Source organism: Eleutherodactylus coqui, chromosome 4, assembly GCF_035609145.1.
Source record: "Eleutherodactylus coqui strain aEleCoq1 chromosome 4, aEleCoq1.hap1, whole genome shotgun sequence".
Lineage (NCBI taxonomy): Eukaryota > Metazoa > Chordata > Amphibia > Anura > Eleutherodactylidae > Eleutherodactylus > Eleutherodactylus coqui.
The window spans coordinates 206,106,648-206,134,561 of NC_089840.1; the positions used below are offsets into that span (position 1 = coordinate 206,106,648).

The 27,914-nt window shown below is 44.5% G+C and overlaps 1 protein-coding gene across 1 annotated transcript; it reads right to left on the bottom strand.

Annotated features, from left to right (window-relative positions):
* Positions 1 to 1,646: 1,646 nt before the first annotated feature.
* On the bottom strand, positions 1,647 to 27,903 carry LOC136625962 (beta-microseminoprotein-like). The gene is made up of 4 exons (XM_066600598.1): positions 27,796 to 27,903; positions 17,051 to 17,156; positions 13,189 to 13,294; positions 1,647 to 1,882 (listed from the first exon to the last, which is right to left on the bottom strand). The coding sequence occupies exons 1-4, from the start codon at positions 27,817 to 27,819 to the stop codon at positions 1,753 to 1,755; spliced, it is 366 nt and encodes a 121-aa protein (XP_066456695.1). The 5' UTR covers positions 27,820 to 27,903; the 3' UTR covers positions 1,647 to 1,752.
* Positions 27,904 to 27,914: the final 11 nt, after the last annotated feature.

Sequence of the window (27,914 nt, forward strand, 5' to 3'; positions counted from 1 at the left end):
AGGTCTATTTGTCAAAGCCCTATAATGCCATTGATACTCTCTACTCTCAACTGTATTGTATATGATGTTAACAGAAAATTAATAAAAATATATTGAACAAAAAAAACATACACAGCCCACTGTCCTATCTTACCTGTCTGTATGCCATCCTTGGATTCAGAAGGTGCCGTCTGTGGGAGAGACTCTGTGTCTCCCCCTTCTGCTCTAATCTATGAGCTCATCCCTGATGTCAGCTGGCTTCTCATTGGGTGACAGTCAGGTTTAATCTTACTGGTGCAGAGCCCAAGGGCAGGGAAGCAGCTCTATTGGAGCCACTAGTCCTTCTGCTTCAGTTATTCTTTAGTTTACCTAAATCAATTCTTCAGTCAAATCTACTAGTGGGGAAGTTGACTAGTTCGTCAGTCTACAGAAAATATAATAAAGAGAGCGTTGAAGCTCAAGTGTCATCATTACCACTGTACTTTGCCTGCTTGCTGCACCTGTATTCCTGTTCAACTGCATTTTCACCAAGTACTGTAATCCACTGTGTTCACTGCAAATTACTCCAGTTAGTAAATCTGCTCACTCTTAGATTGCTAATTTACTGGACTCATCTCCATTATTCCTGCGGCATATCATTCAGAGAGTCTAATTAGAGTGTGTCGTAACCGTGAAAAGGACTAGACCTCCGGCTATACGCACAGTAAGTGTATTGGGGTGTTACGCTGTTCTATGCTGCTGACAGCTTCTCCCGTTTTACAGCGACCGCTCCCGCCTGACCCAATGCACTTTCAGTGGCTCAGTGCATTGAGTTGTGGCATACAGCAGTGTATACCCGATCCACTGAGAGTCCAGTCGGGAGAGGGTGATGTGAAGAGGAGAAGCCATCTGCAGCATAAAGGCTTCTCCTTCATAGCATCCTTACTCTGTTGTGCAGGTCAGAAGGCTAAAAGTTCAATAAACTGTTTTGCTGTGTTGGGATCCATTAACCACCAATGGCCTCCTGCAGACGGCCAGGTTGGATCCCGCTGCGAGAATAACCGGGCCTTATGAGATTCCATGGGTCGAATTCAAGCTTGAGAACTAGGTGAAGTCAATTGTTGCCTCAGGTGTGGTTGATCCTATTCTGGTTGTTGGACTAGCACCCTGACCAGTTTCTGAGTGAGGACCTGGCCCTATGTGGAACTTTGGTGGGGAAGGACATGGAAAATTATCAGTTCCTGTTGTTGCTGAGCCGTCTTCACCTCTGTGTCCTTGGCTGACTCCATATGAGGTGCAGGAGGAGGGTACTGGCAGGAGGGAGTACTGTGAATCTGCAGTAGAATCCCATAAAGACCATGTTATGTGGGCTCACTGCTCAAAAGAGCCAAGCTCTAGCGGCTACCAGAGTGTGGGCTGAGCAGGCCAGTGAGGAATACATGATGATAGTGATTACAGTTTAGTTACCTCCAGTGATAACAGGTAACATCTGCTGTGATTGGAAGTGTCTGCTTTTCTTCTCTATACTAGCCCAGACTGCCATGAAGACTTCTTCCAGCCATGACTCAGTTTTGCTCATGATCCCGATAATGCCACTATCCTACATGAACCTCTCTGTAACCTCCTATAGTACTAGTGTCCCACTGTAGCCCTATGGTAATTCATTCACCTTAATCCAACCAGCAAGATGCAATGCAAGAAACACACTTTTTTTTTATTAACTTGTACATGGTTAATAAATGTGACTGTTTTCTTTACTACAGATGAGTATTGAGGTGCCCATTGCATACCTGTTCATCCCACCATTCCATACGATTCACACGGTTTGGTTGGATCCGGATTTGGAATCAGCTTGTAAACACAGTTCTTTTGGTCAAACACGAACTTGCATCTCTCCGGATCATAGTTGACTGGTGTGCCGTAACTATATGGAACAGATGAGTATTATATATAATTTATTATATACGGTGTTTATCATAGCAGAAGTACAAACAGTCATAGCAGTCCGCCGCCCCCCCCCCCCCCCTTCCCCGAGCACGCTCGGACCAGTAAGCAGTCACTCGAGAAGAGCGATGCTCGCTCGAGTAACTGCTGTAGCCGAGTGTGCTCGCTCATCTCTAGCAGTCAGTTATACGGATGAGTGTATAAGGGATATTCAGGAGTGGTGAAAATTTTGCAGAATATCCACAGCATCTTACAGTACCAGTAAGGCTCAATGCCCACAGCCGTATTTGCACTGCAGGATGCAGAGTGAGCATTCACCTCCAAATCCTGCAGCAAATACTGCCCATAGGACATGCTATTGAAAACGCTTTTCCATGCCAAGTGCAGAAATCAACTGCAATTTTCCGCTCGCAGGGGAAAATCGCAGCCTGTCCTATTCTAGTGCGAGCCTCGCATGGACGGCTTCCATTGCAGTCCATGGAAGCCATCTGTCCCGTGGCGAGTTGCAGCGGATCCATGTCATCCAACGTGGCCGTGGGCATTCGGCCTAAGGTGGATAAGATTTCCAAAAAATGTCATCCACATGCTCCGTAAAAAATTTGCAGCATAAATTGACCTGCGTTATGGATTTTAAATCATTAAAATATCATTAACATATCATGTTAATTTATGCTGCAGACTTTCAACACGGATTTGACCTATTCAAAAGAAAGAATAAAGTACACTTCGAAATCTGCATGTTAAATGTCAATTTTGATGCAGATTTTGGAATAGATTTTCACAAAAAGAATGGTGATCACTCACTGAGCGCATGTGGCACAAAAAAACGCGAACAGTTATTGCATATTCCTGATGAGTACAAACGTAGCAGCCAAATGTTTCAGGCAAGGCCTTTTATTGAGCTAGTGAAGCATAGGATATTGGGGCCAAAGTCGCCAGTTGTTTTGGTCTTGATATCCTATGCTTCACTAGCTTGATAAAGGGCTTTGCCCGAAACGTTGCGCTCCTACTCTTGTCCTCATCTGGGGATATGCAATAAATGTTCACGTTTTTTTGCATCACATGCCCTCACTGTGTGTTTGCGTTCCTTCTAGTGTTTATGTACATAGAGCCATTGACAGTGAGGTTCTAGCTGCAGCATGGCTTACACACATTTCTGGGGTAATGCTATCAATCCTATTTTTGGTGCAGGTTTTGGCATGGATTTGTACCAGAATCCATTAATTTGTGTAGCCAAAACAAAGGTAATCAGCAGCACTCCCCGTCTACACTTTGTGGGGAAGTATTCCAGCATGGTGCCTGCTACACAAATGGCCTCAGACCCCTCGGCCAGCAGTGATAAATCCAAATGTAAAGGTAGGTGTGGCAATTAGGAACTTGTTCAAGAATCCATATGAGTAAAAAAGGTTATGAACTTTATTTCACTTCGTCATGAGAGGTTTCGACCATATAGCGGTCTCTGGTTGAAAAGTCACATGTTTTAAAATGATGGAGTGAAATAAAGTTTATAACCTTTTTACTCATATGGATTCTTGAACGAGTTCCTGAGTGCCGCACCTACCTTTACGTTTGGATGCAGTCCATGAATTGGGAAGTCAATCACAGACACATCCCAAGATTATGGGCATCTGTAACATATTCCATTTTCAACTTTATCCAGGAGTCATCGGCTTGAGCTCTATAGTTCTACCTGTTTTAGACTACAGATTTTTAAGGCTGTAACATATGGAAGGGCATGTAACTGACATAGGAAGGTATGATGATGTCATCGCTCCTGCTGTGCCATCCTACAAACTGCTTAAGCTATAGGCCACATAATGCCTCTGGCCTGTAACCTGTGACAGTTTTTGTCTTTTTTTGTTTTCTTTTTCTTTCAGGGGCACTCTGCTACAATGTATTGGGGAGAACATGTAGTTGCACTATTAACCCCTTCCCGCTCCTGGACGTACCTGGTACGTCATGGTAGCGGGATACTTCCCGCAACATGACGTACCTGGTACGTCATGCCATTAAAGTGTCGCCGCGGTGACAATCGCGGCGACACAGCAGTGATGTCTGCTGACATAGTCAGCAGACAAGTGCTGCGTCCGGGCTGGGGACCAATCAGAGCGGTCCCTCCCCCACGATCGCTGTGATTGGTCAGGGAAAAACTCCCTGACCAATCACAGCGCGGCAGCAGATATTTCCCGCTGTTTACAGTAGGGGCTCTGTCTGCAAGCACCGCAGTGTGTTTCCGGTGCTTGTAGAGAGAGCACCTGTGTCTTATCACTGCAATAAAAAGAGCGATTAGTGTGTAGATTAGGCAGGGAGTGAGTGTAGTGTAGTGTAGTGTAGTGCAGTGTAGTGTAGTGTAGTGTAGTGGAGTGTAGTGTAGCAGAGTGGAGTTAGTGATCAGTGTAGTGGAGAGGAGTTAGTCATCAGTGTGGTGTAGTGGAGTGAGTGTTAGTGATCAGTGTGGTGTAGTGTAGTGAGTGATTGATCAGGCAGTGTAGTGTAGTGAGTGTAGTGAGTGATTGATCAGGCAGTGTAGTGTAGCAGAGTGGAGTGAGTGATCAGAAGTGCAGTGTAGTGTAGTGAGTGAGGGATCTGTAGTGTGTGATCAGAAGTGTAGTGAGTGAGCTGTAGCGTGCGATCAGCAGTGTAGTGTAGCGCAGCGTGTAGTCAGTGTATCCCTTGGTGTACAAAAAAAAAAAAAAGTTCCTGTTGTTCCCATTTCGTTACCTGTCCCGTCACCCGTTATTAGTTAGTGTAGCGTTTAGTTAGTCCGTCTAGTGTGTAGCGTGTCGTTAGTCCGTGTACTGTCAGTGTATTCGTCTGTGTAAAAAAAACAAAAAAAGTTCCTGTTGTTCCCATTTCGTTACCTGTCCCGTCACCCGTTATTAGTTAGTGTAGCGTGTCGTTAGTCCGTCTAGTGTGTAGCGTGTCGTTAGTCCGTGTACTGTCAGTGTATTCGTCTGTGTAAAAAAAAAAACCAAAAAAACAAAAAAAGTTCCTGTTGTTCCCATTTCGTTACCTGTCCCGTCACCCGTCATTAGTTAGTGTAGCGTGTCGTTAGTCCGTCTAGTGTGTAGTGTGTCGTTAGTCCGTGTTGTGTCAGTGTATTCGTCTGTGTAAAAAAAAAAAGAAAAAAAAAAAAACACTTACGTGAATACACCACATAAGTTTCCGCGTTCTTTCCGACTGCCGTCCCGTGGTCACCCCATCCCGCAGTGTCCCATCTAATAAAACTTTTTCCCCGTGTGCCCCATTTTATATAAATATGGCCCGTAGGAGGTACACTTCAGAGGAACTGTATGCAATCATTGCATCAGACTCGGACTCAGGTAGTGGTGATGACGACCCCACTTTTTTGGCATTCTCCGACTCCTCATCCTCATCCAGCGAGTCTGAGCTCCCTGCACCCCCGAGAAGGCGTCCAAGGACCGCCACTGACCCCAATGCATCAGATGCTCACTGGAGTACCCCGGAAGATTACAGACCCCAGATCCCTGATTTTATTGGGAACCCAGGGATTCAATTTGACACGGAAGGGCTCAGAGGGAAGGACTTCTTCAAGTTTTTTTTTTCTGAAGAGTTCATTGCCCATATTGTTACCCAGACGAATTTGTACGCCCAGAATTTTATAGAAGAAAATCCCACCTCCAGCTATGCCAGACCCGATAAGTGGACCCCTGTGGATGCACCAGAGATAAAAAAATTTTGGGGGCTTATACTAACCATGGGGCTAATAAAGAAGCCAACAATCAGGGCGTACTGGTCTACCGATATTTTGTACCGCACCCCAATGTTCCGCATGGCGATGTCGAGGACGCGCTTTGAGTGTATTTTAAAATTTCTGCACTACAATGACAACCAGCTGTGCCCCCCCCAGCGATCACCCCAATTACGATCGGTTGTATAAGATCAGGCCCGTAATAGACCATTTTAACGCCAAGTTTGCCCAGGCGTATGCCCCACAGATAAACATTGCAGTAGACGAGTCCCTGGTACACTTCAAGGGGAGGCTAAAATTCCGCCAGTACCTGCCCAGTAAGCGGGCACGGTATGGTGTGAAGTTGTACAAGCTGTGCGAAAGTACATCAGGGTACACCCACAAGTTCCGTATTTACGAGGGGAAGGACACTAAAATTGAGCCCCCAGAATGCCCCCCCGTGCTGGGAGTAACAGGGAAAATAGTGTGGGAACTGGTGCACCCACTATTAGACCAGGGTTACCATCTGTACCTGGATAACTTTTATACCAGTGTCCCCCTGTTTCAGTGCCTCGCTTCCAGAGGAACAGTGGCATGTGGCACTGTTCCGAAAAATCAAAAAAGCCTCCCTAAGACGCTGCTTGGGCAACTGCTCAGAAGGGGTGAGAGCCGGGCCCAATGCAGCGACAATGTATTGTGCGTTAAATATAAGGACAAGAGGGATGTCCTTATGTTGACGACAATACACGGCCACAGCAGTACCCCCTGCCCAGTACGAGGTACCAGTGCAGAGACCCCCAAACCAGACTGCGTCCTCGACTATAATAAGTACATGGGAGGGGTCGATCTATCAGACCAGGTACTGGAGCCCTATAGAGCCATGCGGAAAACACGGGTGTGGTACAAAAAACTGGCCGTGCACCTCGTACAGATGGCACTGTATAATGCCTACGTGCTGTTCCGAGGTGCAGGCCACAGGGGGACATTCCTTGAATTTCAAGAGGAAGTTATCAAGGACCTAATATTTGGGGACCAGGAGGTGGGGGAGAGGCCCAGTACTTCTGGAAGCGAGGCCACAAGAATTGTACCAGGGCAGCATTTTCTCGAAGGGAAGGACCCAAAAGAGGTGCAGAGTGTGCTACAAACAGGGGATAAGAAAAGACACCATATACCAGTGTGAAACATGCCCCACACAACCCGGCCTCTGTATAAATGAGTGTTTTAAGATCTACCACACGTCCCTGAAATTTTAATTTTTTTATTGCCCTGACGTTTTACCCTGATGTACTTCACACAGCTTATACATAAAGCCACATGCTAAGTCCTTCCCTTCTGAGCCCTGCGCCCTAAAAACAGTTTAGATTCACATATGGGGCATTTCCCTGTTGGGTAACATCATGGGTTACGTTTTCTCCTTCTGCCCCTGGTAAAAAATAAAAATCTGGGCCTAAACTGAGCATTATTGGAAAAATGTGAATTTTTCGTTCTCAACTCAAATTGTTAAAAAAAATTCCTCAAATACCTGTGGGTTCAAACCGCTCACTACACCCTTTAAAAAATTCCCTGAGGGGTGTAGTTTCCAAAATGGGGTCAGTTGTTGGGGGTCTCAAATGCACTGGTACCTCAGGGGCACTGCAAACACTACACGGTGTCTGAAAATTATTCCAGCAAAATCTGCATTCAAAAAAAGCGCTCCTTTCTTTCTGAGCCCTGCCATGTGCCCAAACAACAGTTTACATCCACATATGGGGCATTTCCGTGCTCCAGAGTAATTGGGTAATGCATTATGGACTATGTTTTTTCCTTCTGCCCCTGGTGAAAAATGAAAATCTGGGCCTAAAGCTGAACATTATTGGAAAAATGTGAATTTTTCGTTCTCAACTCAAATTGTTAAAAAAAATTCCTCAAATACCTGTGGGTTCAAACCGCTCACTACACCCCTTAAAAAATTCCCTGAGGGGTGTAGTTTCCAAAATGGGGTCAGTTGTTGGGGGTTTCAAATGCACTGGTACCTCAGGGGCACTGTAAACACTACATGGGGTCTGAAAATTATTCCAGCAAAATCTGCATTCGAAAAGCCAAGAAGCGCTCCTATCCTTCTGAGTCCTGCCATGTGCCCATACAACAGGCTACGTCCACATATGGGGCATTTCCGTGTTCGAGAGCAACTGGGTAACGCATCATGGGGTATGTTTTTTCTTTCTGCCACTGGTAAAAAATATAAATCTGGGCCTAAAGCTGAACATTATGTGAAAAATGTGATTTTTTTGTATTGAACTCAAACTGTTAAAAAAATTCCTCAAATACCTGTGGGTTCAAACCGCTCACTACACCCCTTAAAAAATTCCCTGAGGGGTGTAGTTTCCAAAATGGGGTCAGTTGTTGGGGGTTTCAAATGCACTGGTACCTCAGGGGCACTGTAAACACTACATGGGGTCTGAAAATTATTCTAGCAAAATCTGCATTCGAAAAGCCAAGAAGCGCTCCTATCCTTCTGAGTCCTGCCATGTGCCCATACAACAGGCTACGTCCACATATGGGGCATTTCCGTGTTCGAGAGCAACTGGGTACAGCATCATGGGGTACGTTTTTCCTTCTGCCACTGGTGAAAAATGAAAATCTGGGCCTAAAGCTAAACATTATGTGAAAAATTGGATTTTTTCGTATTGAACTCAAACTGTTAAAAAAAATTCCTCAAACATCTGTGGGTTCAAACCGCTCACTACACCCCTTAATAAATTCCCTGAGGGGTGTAGTTTCCAAAATGGGGTCAGTTATTGGGGGTTTCAAATGTACTGCTACCTCAGGGGCACTGCAAACACTACATGGGGTCTGAAAATTATTCCTGCCAAATCTGCATTCAAAAAGACAAGAAGCGCTCCTTTCCTTCTGAGACCTACCATGTGCCCATACAACAGGCTACGTCCACATATGGGGCATTTCTAAAAACTGCGGAATCTGGGTAATACATTCCAAGTTTTGTTTCTTTGCTAACTCCTACTGTTTTATATTAAAAAAAAGGTTTTATATTGAAAATCAGTAGAAAAAAGGAACTGTTCTAATTTTTGATGCACTTTCCTTTAATTCCTGTAAAACATCTAAAGGGTTAATAAACTTTCTAAATGCCATTTTGAATACTTTGAAGGGTGCTGATTTTAAAATGGGGCAATTCATGAGTGATTCTGATATACAGGCTCGGCAAAACTATGTCTGAACTGCATTGGTCCTTAAAAAATTTAGATTTTGAAATTTGCTAGTAAATGTGAAAAATTACTGCTAAATTTATATACTTTGTGGAGTCTGCAAAAAGTAAAATAACACTTTAAAAATGATTGCTGTGTAAAGTAGGCCTATGGGAAATGTTAATTAATAACTATGTTGTGGTGTTTGACTTTCTATCTTACAAAGAAAACAATTCAAAGTTTGAAAATTGTGAATTTTTCCAAATTTTCAGTAAATTTGGATTTTTTTTCCTAATAAGGACAAAATTTATTGATGAAATTTTTACACTAACATAAAGTACAATATGTCACGAAAAAACAATCTCAGAATCACCTTGATAAGTAAAAGCATTCAAAAGTTATTAGCACAGAAAGTGACAGATGTCAGATTTGAAAAATAAGGCTTGGTCCTTAAGCTCAAAATAGGCCATGTCATCAAGGGGTTAATGCTGGGAGAACTATGGGGAAGTTCTGCTTTGCACTGTGGGCCAGAATTCCTATAACAGTGGTCAAAAGTCCAAAAAATCAAGTTTCATAACTTGCGCTCATAACTGTGTGTTAGTAAAGATGAAGGAACAGTCTGTTCTGATGGGTAGAGTCAGGTTTTTTTCCCGATCACCACTCCTCTGATGCAATCGTTTCAAGTCACATCTTGTTCTTATATTTCTGATTGTGACTTTGCTGTATTTATTCTTCGTTTTGCACGATCTCTGTGTAATATGGTTATTTATGTGTTATATAGGAAGTGATTACTGAAAATAGTTAATTAACGTATGGATTTCAGAATTCTGTTTATTAGTTTTCTATTAAAATTATCAGTTTTTTTAAAAATTGGTGGTAAATGGACCTAAAAAGACTAGACGTACGAAATTAGTCTGGACTAGTCCGGCGTTATATTTTTTTACTAAAATAGCCATTCATATGTATAGAAAATGATACTGTAAATTATTTTTGCTGATGCTTGCATAATACCGAGTTATAATATACTTTCTCCGATAATGACGAGTGTTCAAATGTACCAAATAATGTACTAAATGCGTATTTGTCTACGCCGCGCAGTACTGAACATTAAGCATTGTAGAATTTTTTGTAATATATTTCCGCAAGATTATAACATAACTAGATCTGTAAGACTATTTGGTTAATAACTAAATAACTAGTAAATAACTAATTAATAATAAATACGCTTCAAATCTATCAACCCCTTCCCTCCCCATGACGTAAGGGTACATCATGGGAGTGGGGTACTTACCGCAAAAAGACGTACCCTTACGTCATAGGGATAGTGCGAGATCATAGCAAATCTCGCGCTATCCCGCAGCGGGAGCCGGCTGTCACTAGTAGCTGGCCTCCCGCTGCGACAGCAGGGGTGCATCGGGGATGCCCCCCCCCCCCCCCGCGCGCTGTTAACCCTTCCCTGCCGTGATCTAAGTAGATCGCAGCAGGGAAAGGGTTCATAGAGGGAGCGCACTCCATCTGTGACTTCAGCCGGCTCTCGCGATGTTATCGCATAGAGCCGAGCTGGTTGCCATGGCAACAGGATGCCAGATACCGGCATCCTGTATTGCCATTGCCTATGATCAGGGCTGTAGTGTAAGTCCCTCAAAGGGACACAGATGGTGTAAAAAAAATCTAAATGTACAAAAAATAAAAATGTAAAAAAAAAGGTTAAAAAACCTTTTTTTTTATGCTTTTTCTCATATTAGTATTAAAATCCCACATATTTGGTATCATTATGTCCGTAAAGACCTGTACAATAAATCAAACACGCTTTTTATCCTTCACGGTGAAAAAAGCGTTAAAAAAACTACAAAAAACTGAGGCAAAATGCTAATTTTTAGCATTTTGCCTCCCAAAAAACGCAATAAACAGTGATCAAAATAAACATATGTACCCCAATATGGTACCAATAAAAACTGCAGCTCGTCTTGCAAAAAAATAAGCCCTCAGAGAGCTCCGTCCATGGAAAAATAAAAAAGGTATAGGGCTTTGAATGCAGTGATTTTAGTAAAAAATAATTAATTTCCAAAAAAAGGGTTTTTATTGTGGAAAAGTGGAAAAACCTAAAACCTAAAAAAAATATAAGAATTTTGGTATCGTTGCAATCGTACCGACCCGCAGAAAAAAATGTAGTGTGTCATTTATGCTACATATTTAACGCTTTAAAAAAAATAATCTATGGCAGAATTGATGCGTTTTCTCTCCCTACGATCATAAAAAAAATAATAAAAGTTTTACAATATAGTCTATGTACCCAAAAATGGTACTAATAAAAACTACAGTTCGCCACGCAAAAAACAAGCCATTATACGGCCGCGTCGACGGAAAAATAAAAAAGTTATGGCTTTTGAAAAATGGAGATGAAAATCTACCAAAAATCCTCAACGCCAAAATAGACCATGTCCTTAAGGGGTTAAAATCCATAAAAAGTTTTAAATACCATATACACTTGAGTATAAGGCCATCTGCAGATGGGCGGGTCGGATCCGGCGGCGAGAATTCTCGCCGCGGGACCCGACCCCAGCGCCTGCAGGGACGAGCGCGTACTCACCCGCGCTTGGCGGCCCCAGCTCTTTCATGTGCCGGCTGCCGGGCAGCTGGCGCATGCGCAGACCGGAGCCGTCGGCCGGGTGAGTGATGTTTCTGTGCGAGGCTCTGCGAGCCGCGCACAGAAATAGGACATGCCGCGGTTTGTTTGCCGCGCGTCATTTCACGCGGCCAAACCGCGGCTGTCTGCATAGGAGTGCACTCCTATGCAGGCTTTCAGTGGCGGAAATCCCGCGGAAAATCCCGCCACGGGATTTCCGCCCGTGTGCAAGCGGCCTAAGTCGAGATTTTCAGCCAAAAAAAATGGACTGAAAATCTCCCCTCGACTTATACTCAAGTTAGTCAGACCTGCCATTGAAATCATCAGCATCAGCAGCAGAATCCGAAATAGAGAGCTCAGATAATGATGAGGCCATATTCATAACATTATATATTACATTATTACAGCTATGAACAATACAGAAATTAATTATTACTTGAAATAAAATGTTTATTAAGTTAATTTTGACAATATTTGTTTTTTCACTAAAAGATTATATAGGCTAATAACAAATGTATTCTTTTGACCGCATTTATATAGGAATTCTGGCTGGCCAGCTGCCCAGCATACGGCCATATCGACGATTATCGTAACAAACTAATCGGATTCTTATTCGACATCCCCGAATTAGTGAAACTACCAATTTTGGCCATTAAATTCGTAAATTTCACTTTTGTCCAACTTTTAAGGTATGCCGGCCCACTGTGCTTTGGTGCAATTGTTTTGGGTGGCACTCTTTGGGCATTGTTAATGTCAGGGGTACTATGGAAGCATGATGCTTGGCATTGTTATTGTAGGGGACACTTGTAGCTCTATTTCTGATGGGAGCACTCTTCTTGGAACAATTACTTGAGGATGAATAGAGCCTGAGTTAACACCACGTGAGGACAGTCGGGAGGAGAGAGTAGGAGCTAGAATCCCTCAGAGTCACTTCAGAAGAAGAGAGACATAGGGTGGTGAGTCTGAGAGACTATTACTAGAGAGCCAGTGACTGTATGATGTTCTTGTAGCACTGTTAATGCTACAACAACTTCAGCATTGTTTTATTACTGGTTGCCCCATGGCATGGTCAAAGGTTCAAATAGGCTCACACTACAAGAAAGTGTGTGCTGTGGTTGGAGGAAAATTTGAAATATTTTTACACGTGGTTGTACCGATGAATCACTGCAATGGGCCAAGCATTTGAACTTTTGCATCCGGGCTCCTGAGCCTTTAGCTACGCAGCTGGGCCTATCAGGCACCAGGACATTGACATTCAAGAACCTGCTGCAACACCAAACAATGCTTAGATGTGATATGCTGCAGTAGACAGTAGCATCCGTTAAACACATAGCCACATAAAAGATTCAGGCAAGAGCCGTCTTCGTATCTTGATTGCTGTAGAATTTGTGGTGTAGATGCACAGTTCTCCAAGTACCAGCAAAAGACTGTTAAAGTAGCTACAACTGTTCCCTCCTTCAAAAAGATAAGCCCACTACATGTGAGAGGAACCATCAAGTTTAGTATACCTCTTCTATGGTCTGTAACCTTTATACTCATGTACCTCTTAAAGTGACAGTAACCATTAAGAGTGTTGTGCCTCTACCTCAGAATAAAAATTATTCTGCATCGAAAAGTTTCTGCAACATTTCTAAGGAGGAACCTCCCATTAGGTGTTTTTCTTTAAACCTTTTAGTTTTACTACAGAGTATATTTATTTTATTGCACACGACTACCCTCTTTATAGCACTGAATATATTCACACTGCTTATGCTAATATATTGTAGTATTCCTTATATTTATCTTACGCTGTGCAGCATTCGTAGTCTCCAGAAGAACCACATGTACAGTCCCAGCAATCTTTTGTCCGCCACTTACTGTTGAGTGGATACATCTGTCCTTTAACGTAACAACCTAGAAACAAAAAAACATTACAAGGAATTCTAAATAGAATCCTATTTCTCCCTATGGCCGCCTGCAGACAGCCGGGTCGGATCCTGCTGCGAGAATAATCACACCGGGATGCAGACTCGTTCCCCTGCACAGCCCTGTGGCTCAACCGCTCCCGGCGTCTTCTCTCTGCACTATGTGCTGGCTGCCACCCATCTGGCGCATGCGCAGAGTGGAGCCAGCCCGTCACCAGTGATATTTCTGTGCAGGCCTCTGCGAGACCCGCTCAGAAATAGAACATGCCGCCATTTGTTTTCCTCGCATGTTTTCACGCGGACAAATCGCGTCCGTCTGCATAGAATTGCATTATCTAACGCAATCCTATGGCAGCGGACACAGGCGGAAATTCTGTGAAAATCCCGCTCGAGTGCAGGGGGCCTATATGAACTAAGACAATTAGAAACCTGTTTTTACTGACATTGCAGGAGGCCTGGGTGTTGTGGTCTCAATACAGACACTATGGTGCATCCATATTATGGACATTTGAAATTGGCCTATGGGCGAGTTTCCACATAGTGTAATTGTTGTAGAATTTCGGCTGTGGAATGAGTGCCAAAATTTCACAACAAACTTCAGTAAAATGAAAGTAAATAGGATTTTAACGAACTACATACATTTACAGTAGGAGAACTCTGAATCGAAATATAGTCATACTGCAGTTTTTCAAATCTGCAGTATGCTCTGTCACGGATTTCATTCATTAATACATTCATTGGAAAGAGTGAATTCCGCATGAAAAATCGCCAAAGAGATCTGGTGCAAATTTTGCTGAGGAAGTTCTCCACTATGTGTACCCATACCCCCAGGGTATGTTCACACATGGCAGATGTTTGATACTTCTGAATGGAGTTGTTTTTGAAGCAAGTGATTGGATTTTTATCCTCTTCATATGTACAGAATACTTATGGAAATATTTGCTACAAGTCTGCCTCTTTTTCAAACTACTAACATTCACTTGTCCATCCATGAGTGAGTTACACGCTCCGCCCTGATCGCATGATGGTGACGTCATCAAAGGTCTTCATCCCAAGTCAGTGGCAGATGATCAGGGGCGGAGCATGATGGTGCTTCATCCATAGTGAGTTACATACTCTGCCCCTGATTGCATAACTCACTTACTCAGGATGACCTCCGGGTGAAAGACCTGAGATGGTATCACCGTCATGTGATTAGGGGCGGAGCATGTAACTCACTCACTCCGGATGATCAGGAGCAGGGCAAGAGTGAGTGAGTTACATGGGGCGGAGATTTTAGTTAACTGTAAGTTTAATGAAGCAATCAGTGTCAGGCAGCTGCTCCCAAGGCAAATAGGATCATGGGGTCATGCATCAAGAGGTCTAGGGGCACATGACGAGAAGATTGTTCTTCCTCTTTTCAAGTCGTTGGTCAGACCACACATGGAATATTGTGGTCAGTTTTGGGCACCGATACTTAAAAAGGACATATTAGAGCATGAGTGGGTACAAAGGTGGGCAACTAAAGTAATAAATGAAATGGGTGGACTACAATACCCAAATAGGGTATCAAAATTGGGGTAATTCAGTTTAGAAAAAAGACGCCTGAGGGGCAACCTAATAACTATGTATAAATATATCAGGGGACAATACAGAGATCTCCCATCATCTATTTATACCCAGGAATATGACTAGAACAAGGGGGCGCCCTCTATGTTTAGAGAAAAGAAGGTTTCCACACTGACATAGAATGGGGGTTCTTTACTGTTAGAGCAGTGAGACTATGGAACTCTCTGCCTGAGGACGTGGTAATGGCGAACTCCATAAGAGAGTTCAAGACGGCCCTTTCTTGAGCTATACAATATTATATGTTATAATCATTAATCAAAGTGCTAACGACCACTTTTCTGTCAGTCCGTGTGTGCTGTGTGAGTTACATGCGGAGCCTGACAGCACCTGCGATGTCAGTTACTGGCTCTTAGCTCTACCCCCTGATTACATGACAGTGATATCATCACAGGTCCTTTATTCTCCTTGTGCACTGATTGAGGGATTATGGGAGGACTACATCCCCACAAACCACTGCAGCCTCAGTTGCTATGGATACAGCAGTACTCAGTCTGGAAGTTTGTACCTGATCGTGAGACTGCTGCACACCTGTGTGGAGACTCCAATAAATGATGCCTCACAAATTTACACATTCATAGCTCCTGTGCTGACAGGACCTGTGATGATGTCACCGTCATGTGATCAGTCACATGGTCTCTCAGCTGAATGAGGGATTATGGGCAGACTACATCCCCCACGAACCCCCATGGCCTCAGTTGCTATGGATACAGCAGTACTCTGTCTGGAAGTTTGTAGCTGGTTGTGAGACAGCTGGACACCTGTGTGGAGACTCCAATAAATGACACCTCACAAATGTAAACATACATAGCTGGCAGTGCATAATGACCAACTACATTGAAGCATAGTTCTTCATCGCTATCTTCACATCTCCTGAACATGACATCATGTCATCTCAAGTGCTAACGCCACCAATAACAGTCCAACCATCATCTAATTGTCAACCGTTGTCCAGTGTTGAAACTAACCATCGTTGTTGTGCAAACATGTCACCACAGAGGGTTCAATGTAGCTATGAAGCTAATGCAGCTTACATGACACAGCAACAAGTCACGATTTCACCTCAGCCACCAACTGAAGTTTATAAATTTCATGCAGTAGATATGCGAAACCTACTAGTGAACATGTCTCCTTAGCGAGCTGCTGAAGTTTGTAAATTACATGGGGGGGGGGGATAGGCTGAACTGTCTTTTTCCAATCTTACACGCTACGTTGCTATATTATAAGCATGGTCTCGGAGCTAACATAAACATATGTTTGTATTCCCTTCTACTGTTGGGAGTACATTACTGCTTTTGTATGTGTATAATGGGTTCATCTACGGCTAACAACGACCTCCTGACTGCCAAATCGAGGGGCAACTACTCCCTACTGATCCTCCTTGACCTCTCTGCAGCATTCGACACTGTCAACCACAAACTTTTCCTCACTATGCTTCGCTCAATTGGACTAAAGGACACTGCCCTCTCCTGGTTCTCCTCGCCTGCTGCCTTGGGGTCATATTCGACTCCGATCTCTCCTTCACCCACTACATCCAATCTCTCACCCAAACCTGTCAGCTGCACCTCAAGAACATCGCTAGAATACGCCCTTTTCTCAGCGTGGAATCGGCACCTTCAGTCATCCCGATTCCGCCACTATACGGCCTGATCATTGTCTGTGTGTATAGCACCCCTCACTCTCCACCTCACCATACTGTGCACATCTCCAGCCTCTTTACCCTCTGTATCACCCCATTACTTGTAGTATGTAAGCTTGTTGGAGCAGGACCCTCACCCCTACTGTTTCCATCAATTGATTACTTCATGTAACCGTTGTCTTGTGTTATTTCCCCTGTATTGTAAGCGCTGCAGAATATGTTGGCGCTATAAAAAAGGTTTATATTATTAATTTCCGCTAGTACGCTATAGTACAAAAAACCTAAAGAACAGGTTAACTACAATATGTGATGTTTTAAAGCTGGTACACTGTTACTAGACAAAATTAATCATTTGTGCAGTACTGAAAACTTTACAGCAACTACTGGCCTAGCAAAACCTCCAAACTAGTCCAATACAACTACTAGTAAAACCTGACAATTAATAATAGTGGTAAAAAGAATAATCAATTGCTAATTCGTGATACATTCACTTCCACTCACCTTCAGGTTTTTCACCCGGTTTCAATTCACTTAAACCACGTTCACAAGCTGCATTGCAGAAGACCACAAGGATTCCAGCACCAAATGCAATGGTCAGAAGGAATTTCTGAAACATAAGTAAAAGAAAACATATGCAATATTTCCGAAATGCAGTTTTTTGCAGCGATAATAACACCTACAGGTGACGTCTGCATTCACAACTAGGTTTTTTTTCTTGTCTCAGTATATTTCATATGAAAAATGAAGCAACTTTGCAATACATCATGATTTGAAATTTCCTTTTGTTTCTACAGTTCCTATACATAACTGTAGATGTTTAACCCCTTAGTAACCAGCCTATTATGTGTCTTAATGACCTAGTGATTTTCCAATAGCTGGGATACATGGCAGACATGGAGGCCTATTTTCAGGCCTCTTGCTGCCATGGGAACTTAGTGATTGCATTGCAGGGTGCCGATGGGTGACACAGGGAGCCCCTTCCCTGTCAACCACTTACATGTGGCAATCACTGTTGACTGCAGCTAAATCATTCAGATATTCACATTCACTGTGTCTCTGAATGATCAGTATTTAACTTAACAATTAGCAAACGAGACAACGGTAATTTTCATGCTTGCACAAAACAAACAATGAACAATATGCAAACAAATTATCATTCATCGCTGTCCGTGTTTACACTGAACAATTATCGTTCAAATTCGAACGATCCAGTAATTGTTTTTTTACAATAATCGTTTCATCTAAACGCACCACAACACAAGAAGGAAAAATAGGGAACTGTCCATGATATATTAACCCCTTAGTGACTACCCATACATGTTTTCATGTCCTGGGTCTCTGGACTTTACACCTTTTTCACATGGGTGAAAATCTCAGCGCTATCGCATGGGTGGTCTGTTACTCGCGACAATTCGCAATTTTGTGTCGCTACAAAGTTGCATGACTTTATAGTGCCCTTTTGCCAGGATTTTCAGTGGGGGGCTTGAAATATAAACCCTACTCCAAAAATAAGCCCCAGCTGCATAAAAAAAAGAATACATCACCTCTTAGGCGCTGTCAGCACTCCGCATGTCTCGCCTGAAGCTCTGGCAGACTTGCTTGAAGTCTTCTGTCATCGCCTCCTGGATTGGAGATTCAAAATCCCTGCCTCCGAGGGGAGATAAAATTACTTACATAGATCCTCTGGCAATGTCCCCTAACATGATCTTTATCCACAGGCAAAATGGTGGACGCAAGTGCAGTAGCTGGGGAGGGCTCGGGAAAAATCTCCTTGCTCCTGGCTACTAAAGGTGCACGAGAGCCTGGAGCAGTGACCGAGGGTCATGGTGAGCGGTTCCTGGTCACGTGACCACCATTATCCAGTGGATAACGGTGATCACGTACAAGTTGAACAAAGAGTGTAAAGTTTCATCTCCCTTAACCATAAAAGATTAAACTTTAACTTTTTAAAAACTTTGATGCGATCGCCATTATCCATTGGATAGCCAAATCCAGGGTAGCCAAAAGCGGGGAGCTTTTTATACTCACAGACCTGAGGTTTTAGTCTACAGAGCCAGCGTGTTTTTAAAACCCAGACACCCAGGATGGGAAAACATGTATGGGTGGTCACTAAGGGGTTAAAACATAAAGTTTACTGCAGTCCATGTAATCTTGTAATTATACGTGTAAACTACCATTTAACAGATACGCTCAAAACCAAAAAACTTCCTATCAGGTGGCTCTTCCCCAACGGCATATCTGAAGCCTTAAATGTAAGTGTTCCCCCCCCAAAGCATACACATAGTGAAACTTCTCTCACCCTGCGCCTAGCCCACGTGTGGGGTCAAATATCTAGGCCTCACATTATATGCAGACCCATCTTGCCTATACAATCTTAATTCACGCCACTTCCTAAGAAGGTTCAAGACCAAATAAAACACCTGAACATTCCCTTCATCTACTGGATGGGTAGGAAAAATCTAGTAGCAACATACATTATGCCAACTATCCTCTTCACGCTATAAACTGTCCCGATCCCTATCCCCAAAACATCCTTTAACAAACTACATCAACTCTTCAGTGCATATATCTGGAACAACAGCTTGCCTTTACATACCTCACTCAAAAGAAACAACAAGGAAGCTTCTGCCTCCCAGACACCCCAAATTACTATAAGGCGATAAAATTACTAAATCAGAATAAATGGAACCTCTCACCCCAAACCACAAACCCCATTTCTTGGAAGCATTAAATCTTTATAAACTACTCAAAAAATTTTAGGATCTCTACCATAATGCACTAAGAGACCCACTATGGTTTAAAACGTATCTATCTTTCCCCAAACCTTGTAAAAAAATGAATCTCTAAGCTTCAAAAGGGAGAACTCCTAGACTCAGCCCCACAGAAGCCTTGATACTTAAGGGAATGGGAAAAAGAATTAAATATCACCCTGTCTAAAGAAAATACAGACAAAATCCCAAGCAACTCCCATAGTTTCTCAAGAGGTTTCCGCATTCAAGAAAATTCTTTTAAACTTATTACGAGATGGTGCAAAACTCCCCATCAACCATTCAAACTGAATTTAACACCCTCTAATAGCTGTAGCAAATGCGGCCACCAAGGGGGCACCCTCCTCCACATTTGGTGGAATTGCACAGGGATAGTTCATATTAGAAACAAATATTTTCCCAAATCTACAAAATCAGTCCAACCTCAATAAAATTGGCACTGGAGGAGGTATTACTGTTGCAACCATCTAAAAACTTTACACCAAAAAAAGACTCCCTGCCAACAATCGTATTATCTGCAGCCAAGCTACTCATCTCTCTAACGTGGCGGAACAAAGAACCCCCTTCCCTAACCCAATGGGGAAACAAAATACACCAAACTCATAAGCTGGGAGAACGGTACCAGAAAAAAAAGTGTAACCATCTAGTCACCATGGATTGATTTTAAAAAATAACCAAAAGGTCACAATAATATCAATCTGTTATCCCACTTCCGCTAAACTCAAATACATCCCCTTCATCCATTGAGGGTTTCACATACAGTTACGAAGGACAAGTCTTCAGGCCAGAATCTATGAAGAACCAGCGTAGATGACTCTCTACCCCTCCCACCCTCACCTTTCCCCCTTTTATTGATTTATTGGTTATTGTTTTTATGGTTATTGACACCACCATGTCTTATGATGTGATTAAAAGACATAATCCTTATAAAATTGGTACTGGTGTATCTTGTCTCCACCACAAGTATGGGTGGAGACCTAGTGATGTGCTGTATATGCCCAGTGTATGGCCACAAGCTGCTGATTGGCTGGCTTCAGCAAGGTCCTAGCAGCGTGTGGACTGATATTTGCCTGGGATGTTGGGTTAGGGTTAGTTTTAGTGTTAGGCTTACATTGTTAGCTGAAAATGCTTCCATTTTAGAGCGGCCCCCAGTGGGTGCCTGCCACTGTGCTTCGCTGATGGTGCCTCACAGCTCTGTCCCGTATCTCTGCGGCTGTGCCTGCTCACTGCTCTGTCCCGCCCGCCATGTCTCTGCAACTGTGGCACCTCACTGCTCCGTCCCACCCACCGTCTCTCTACCGCTCTGGCTGCTGACAGTCCCCCCGCTCATATTCTTTGTTATATGACAGTACATGTGACACAGTGTACTTAAGATGAGCAGCAAATAATAATAATTGCACCACACTGTCAGAGAGATACACAATAAATTATCTGCAACCCATGATGTACCAAAACCAGTCCTCCATACAGTTCAAAAGGAAGTCAATGATGGCTTCTCTCTGAATTCCAATTGGTTACACTTGGAAGAGAGGAGTTGGATTGTACAAGGGGCAGTAATACTAAAGGAGGCCACAGAGGAGCGATTATGATGGAGGCCAGAGAGAGGGAATTATTACTAAGTGAAGTCACAGGGGGCACTACAAGTAAGTTATGCTGCAGAAAGGGCAGTATTGCAAAGTGTAACTACGGAGGAGGCACTGTTACTAATCAGGGCCCTGGAGGGGCACTTTATTGCTTTCTGGGGCCACAAAGTGCACATTATTACTTTGTGGAGGTACTATTACTATGAGAGGGTATTGAAAGGAGGAGGAAGTGGCAGGATGAGGAGAGTAGGCAGAGAGGAGTCATGTATAGAAGAAGTCTTTATCGTGGTGTGGGCTTGAGAGAGTAGAAAGGAGAAAGTGGAGCATTACAACTAAAGGCACTACCACTACTTGAGGTAACAGCACTGTAATCACCGTCACTGTGCACAGCTGACAGCGATTTTGTTTTGCAGTTTTAAAACACAATTGGGTGGCCACCAACATGTAAATCATTTAAATGATGCTTCCATATAATACTACAATACACTATCCAAATTATGTCACCTTATTAGAGATGAGCGAGCGTACGCGTCCGAGCTTGATGCTCGTTCGAGTATTAGGGTACTCGAGATGCTCGTTACTCGAGGCGAGCACCACGCGATGTTCGAGTCAATTCCATTTCCTTCCCTGAAAGTTTTGCGCCATTTTCTGGCCAATAGAAACGCAGGGAAGGCATTACAACTTCCTCCTGTGACGTTCCAGCCCTATCCCACCCCCCTGCACTGAGTGGCTGGCGAGATCAAGTGACCCCCGAGTATTTAAAGTGGGGCCGCCCGCGGCTCGCCACAGTCACACACTGGGAGAGATCAGGGACAGTGCTGGTGCTGCTATAGGGAAAGTGTTAGTGTAGGATTCTGTGTACAAGAACCCCAACGGTCCTTCTTAGGGCCACATCTGACCATGTGCATTACTGTTATGGCTGCTGGTAGCAGTTTTGCACATTTTTTTTTTTGTATATCGGGCGTGCAGCCCCATTACAGCTATAGCGTTCTCAGGCTGCAGTCTGTACTACATAGTATAGGGACAGCGTTGCTGAGATAGGGAGAGTGGTAGTGTAGGATCCTGCGTACAAGAACCCCAACGGTCCTTCTTAGGGCTACCTGTGACCGTGTGCATTTTATAGGTTGTCTGATGGGAGTTGTAGTCCATCACTATTGCACAGCTAGGCTGGTTTGCAGCCTTCCGTATAATTTTTTTTCTGGCTGCAGTTAACTTTACGTAACCGCTGTCAGCCTCCAACTGTACGCCAATAATTCCAAAATTTTTTACACCGCTCTGTGTCTGCCGTCAACTTCACGCACAGCATACGACGACAGCCCCTGATAGAGGGAAAGTCATATACACGCTATATAGCCAGTATTCTTTTTCAAAAAATTTTTAAATAAAAGCTCCTTCTTACGGCTACCTGTGACTGTGTGCATTTTACAGGTTGTCTGATGGGAGTTGTAGTCCATCACTATTGCACTCAGGCCTGTTTGCGGCCTTCCTGACTATTTTTTTCTGCCTGGAGTTTGCCTTACTAGACTGCTCTCAGCGACAAAGTCTACGCACATAATTCCAAGATTATTTACACTGGCCTGTGTCTGCAGTGAATTAGAGACGCACAGCATATGGCCACAGCGACTGATAGAGGGAAAGTGATATACACACTATATAGCCTGTATTCTTTGACCAAAAAAAGCAAAAAGCTCCTCAGTTGGGCTGCCTTTGACTGTTTAAATTTCACTGGGTGTCTGATGGGAGTTGTAGTCCATCACTATTGCACTTAGGCCTGTTTGCGGCCTTCCTGACTATTTTTTTCTGATTGGAGTTTGCCTTACTAGAGTGCTCTCAGTGACAAAGTCTACGCACATAATTCCAAGATTATTTACACCAGCCTGTGTCTGCAGTGAATTTGACGCTCAGCATACGGCCAACACAGGTACTTATAGAGGGAAAGTGATATACACAGTATATAGCCTATCTTCTTTTTTTTTAAAAAACCAAAAAGCTCCTTTGTTGGGCTACCTCTGACCGTCTGCATTTTACTGGGTGTCTGGTGAGAGTTTGGGTGCACCAGTATTGCATTGCTAGGCCTGTTTGCGGCCTTTCTTCCATTTTTTTCTGCCTGGAGTTAGCGTTACGATTCCGCTCTCTGAGTGAAAGTGTACGCATATAATTCCATAATTATTTACAGCGGTCTGTGTCTGCTCTATTCGTAATCCACCATGCTGAGGGGTAGGGGGTCGAGGATGTGGACGCGGGTGAGGATTCGGAGTTCCAAGTGAGGGTGTGGGCACAGGCCGAGTTCCTGATCCAGGTGTATCCCAGCCGGCTGCTGCAGGATTAGGAGAGAGGCAACTTTCTGGGGTCCCCAGCTTCATATCACAATTTATGGGTCCACGTGGTAGACCTTTATTGCAAACAGAGCAGTGTGAGCAGGTCCTGTCGTGGATGGCAGAAAATGCATCCAGTCTTCTACGCAGTCCACTGCTGGAACTCTGAATCCTCTGGCTGCTGCTCTTCCTTCCTCACAGTCTATAGAGCTGCTACAAAAATTGTACTGGGGTCTGCATATGCTTCTGCTACATAAATGTTACAGGGGTCTGCTGATACTGCTGCTACAGAAATGTTACAGAGGTTTGCGTATACTGCTGCTAGAGAAATGTTCCTGGGGTCTGCCTATACTTCCACTACAGAAATGGTACTGGGGTTTGCCTATACTGCTGCTACAGAAATGTTCCTGGGGTCTGTTTATACCTTTAATACCTGCTACAGGAATGTTACAACGGTCCGTCTATACTATGGGTGCACTAAGTCTTCTCATCGCGGTGTTTTACCTATGTGGCACAAATAATACAGTGACTGACTAGGCCAGAATTGCTGGCCGAGGCCAAGTTGCTTGGCGGGGCGAAACTCTCCCATGGTTGGGCACTCCGATTTCTTCCTGTGTAATACCATCTTTGTGCACTCACAGCATAGGCTAGGCCAAGGAACTCAAAGACTGTCCCTTCCAGTGTTGAGCTATCTATGTTGCGACACATGGATTTCCCGTTGCTATGTAATTCAGGGCACCTTGGGTCACAAAGGTGGAGGCTTGGAACCGAGCCTGACCCTGGGCCCGCTAATGTGCTTCCCACACAGACTATAGCGGGTCCTGGTCATGGTGTCTTGGGCTTGTAATGCCACCTCCTCCTCCTGCTTGGGGTCAGGGGATCAGCACTGGGCATCATGTATTTTCTCCCGTGTTACCACAGTTATCTGAGACACTGGTTTGGGCCAAAGAAGAGGAGCGTTACTGCATTGATGAGACCTTCACAGCTATACTAGCATCGGAGTCTGCTCTATGCCCACGATTGCTGAGGGTGTGTGCAGAGGCCTATGTACTCGGCACAGTGAAAGTCTGGCATGTTTGGGCACTATCATTTCTTCATGTTTATTACTGTCTTTGGGTTCCTTCGGCTCGCCTACGCTGTGAGTGCACAAAGACTTCCCATAGCGGTGATTTACCTGTCCGGCACAAAGTCACTGACTGACTTGGGTAGGGTGCATAGTGCAGATGGCTTTCCCCTTGCGGTGTGGATGGAGCTATCCGACACCTAGACAGAATGAAGACTGTGTGGGCACATGGACTTGCCATTGCTATGTCAGTCGCGCCACCTTGGGTCTCACAAGGTGTTTGCTTGGACCGCTCACATCCTTCCCACACAAGCTACAGCGGGCCCTGGTCATGGTTTCTTGGCCTTGTAAGGCCACCTCCTCCTCCTGCTTAGGGTCAGGGGATCAGCAATGCGCATCATGAATTTTCTCTTGTGTTACCACAGTTATCTGAGAAACTCGTTTGGGCCAAAGGAGAGGAGCGTAACTGCATTAATGAGACGTTCACTGCTGTACTAGCATCGGAGTCCGCTCTATGCCCGCGATTGCTAAGGGTGTGGGCAGAGGCCTATGGCCTCGACGCACTTTAAGTCTGCCATGTTTGGGCAGTCTGATTCCTTCATATTTAATGCTGTCTTTGGGTTCCTTCGACTCATCTATGCTGTGGGTACACACAGACTTCCCATAGCGGTGATTTCCCTGTCCTGCACAAAGTGACTGACTGACTGACTGACCTGGGTAGGGTGCATAGTGCAGATGCCTTTCCCCTTGCGGTGTCGCTAGAGCTATCCGACACCTAGACAGAATGAATACTGTGTGGGCACATGGACTGCCCATTGCTATGTGAGTCGCAGCACCTTGGGTCTCACAAGGTATTTGCAATGGGATTTATTAATGTACCCTCGGTGGCTTCCTGGGACCCACGCATGCTGTGGGTCCACACAGACTTCCCAGAGCGGAGTTGTTCCTGCCTGTGACTATTAATGAAAAAAACCCAGTCTGACTTGGGCATGCAGTGTGGGCCGAAGCCCACCTGTATTTTATCTGACGTTAGCTCAGCTGTCCAGGGCACTGCAATGGGATTTATTTATGTACCGTCGGTGGGTTCCAGGGAGCCACCCATGCTGTGGGTGCACACAGACTTCCCATAGCGGAGTTGTACCTGCCTGTGACTATGAAAAAAGGCCATACTGACTCTGGCATGCAGTGTAGGCCGAAGCCAACCTGTATTTTATCTGATGTTAGCTCAGCTGTCCGGGGCACTGCAATGGGATTTATTAATGTAGCGTCGGTGGCTTCCTGGGACCCACCCATGCTGTGGGTCCACTGGGACTTCACATAGCGGAGTTGTACCTGCCTGTGACTATTAATAAAAAAAACCAGTCTGACTAGGGCATGCAGTGTTGGCCGAAGCCCACCTGTATTTTATCTGACGTTAGCTCAGCTGTCCAGGGCACTGCAATGGGATTTATTTATGTACCGTCGGTGGGTTCCAGGGAGCCACCCATGCTGTGGGTGCACACAAACTTCCCATAGCGGAGTTGTACCTGCCTGTACAGACTATTATTTTTAAAAAAAACAGTCTGACTAGGGCATGCAGTGTTGGCCGAAGCCCACCTGTACTTTATCTCACGTTACCTCAGCTATCCGGGGGACTGCAATGGGATTTAGTTATGCACTGTCGGTGGCTTCCTGGGACCCACCCATGCTGTGGGTCCACACAGACTATCCAGAGCGGAGTTGTACCTGCCTGTGACTATTAATTAAAAAAAAACAGTCTGACTCGGGCATGCAGTGTGGGCCGAAGCCAACCTGTATTTTATCTGACGTTACCGCAGCTATTCGGGGCACTGCATTGGGACTAACAAGAGGAGCGATACAGCGCTAATGAGACGTTCACAGCTACGCTAGCATTGGAGTCCGCTGTAGGCCCGCGATTGCTGAGGGTTTGTGCAGAGGCCTATGTCCTGGGTGCAGTGAAAGTCCGCTTTCTGCCTACAATTGCTGAAGCTGTTGGCCGAGGCCTATGTCCTGGGGGAACTGCAACTGTGCCAGGTTGGGGCTACGGAGCTTTTTCCTGGCTAATCCAGTCACTGGAGCGGGAAAAGGAAAGGTAACTGATTTACTGAGCCCGTCGCAGATGAACTAGCATCGAAGTCCGCTTCATGCCCGCGTTTGCTGAGGGTGTGGGCTGAGGCCTATGTCCCGGGGGAAGTGCAAGTACGCCAGGTTGGAGCTGTGGAGCTTTTTCCTGCTAATCCAGTCATTGGAGCAGTGAAAGGAAAGCTAACTGATTTAATGAGTCCGTCGCAGATGAACTAACATGAACTAACATGCTGAAGCTGTGGCCCAGGCACAGGATTATATTTCTCATTGCTTCTGTACAGCATTGTGGGCTATCGCCCCGCCCCTTTTAAAGAGGGTCGCTACCTGGCCCTGCTAACCCTCTGCAGTGTGTGCCCCCGGTTCCTCCTCATGGCAGACGCACTTATAAATAGACATGAGCGTGGTGTGGCTATGTGGCCAGCGTGTGGCATGAGGGCAGCTGAAGGCTGCGCAGGGACACTTTTGTGTCCCGCAAGCAGTGCTTGTGCTTGGTGGAGGTAGTGTGGTGCTTAACTAAGGTGTGCCTTGCTAATGAGGGTTTGTCCAAAGTAAAAATTGTTAGAGGTGGGGGCTCGCTCTTGCCGCTATTGTGGCTTAATAGTGGGACCTGGAAACCTGAGATGCAGCCCAGCATGTAGCCCCTCGCCTGCCCTATCCGTATCTGTGTTGTTTCCATCACTTTCGTAGGTTTTGAAGATTTTCACAAATGAAAACCTTAGCGGAGCATGGGTCATATACAAAAATGCTCGAGTCGCCCATTGACTTCAATGGGGTTCGTTACTCGAAACGAACTCTCGAGTATCGCGGAAAGCTCGACTCGAGCAACGAGCACCCGAGCATTTTGGTGCTCGCTCATCTCTACATCTTATACTACCCTTATAATGGTACTATACAGTATCTAAATTATACCTCCATATAACTAATGTACATACCTAAATAATACATAATAATGCAATAAATAACAACAGTAATACCAAAATAATATGGTAGTACCCAATGTACGGTGTTCCTGCCTTAATGGACCCCCCTCCCAAAAAAACAGAAACAGATATATGAATATATTTCTGCTAATTTTCTGGCATAAATGTGATGTTCCAAATTTTGTAATTATGCAAATATGTCAGAAAGTGGAGCAGGACATCAGAGTCTCACTGATTTATCCATTTTTTTCATCACTTTTCTACCTAGAAAGTGGCAGAAAATGATGCCATGCCCAGTCTACTTTCCGTTTTAGCCTGTGCCAAGTGGTGCATCCTGTTGATGAAGGTATCACTTATACTAGCAAATACTGGCACTTGTACTATATATCTGCATTGTGTATGTGTATATACAATATACATTCTATACACTCTATACTAGATGCAGTGCTGACTAAATAAGGAAAATTGATTCAAGAAGCACACAAGAAATACACATCTTCATGTCCACTTACCTGGTTGGCCATGACTTGAGGCATAGAACACCTGCTTAGGGCTCCCTGTGATGATGTGTGAAGAGGTGAAGAGGGGCTCAGGTAATATAGCAGAGGAGCAGGTAATGGAGGAGGGAGGA

Excerpts from the sequence above, each read along its gene's own strand:
- LOC136625962 (XM_066600598.1), bottom strand. The coding sequence starts at position 27,819 with ATGCCTCAAGTCATGGCCAACCAG. Across the intron at positions 17,157-27,795 it reads CTCAAGTCATGGCCAACCAG|AAATTCCTTCTGACCATTGC; the intron begins GTAAGTGGACAT and ends CTTATGTTTCAG. Across the intron at positions 13,295-17,050 it reads ACCGGGTGAAAAACCTGAAG|GTTGTTACGTTAAAGGACAG; the intron begins GTGAGTGGAAGT and ends TTTTGTTTCTAG.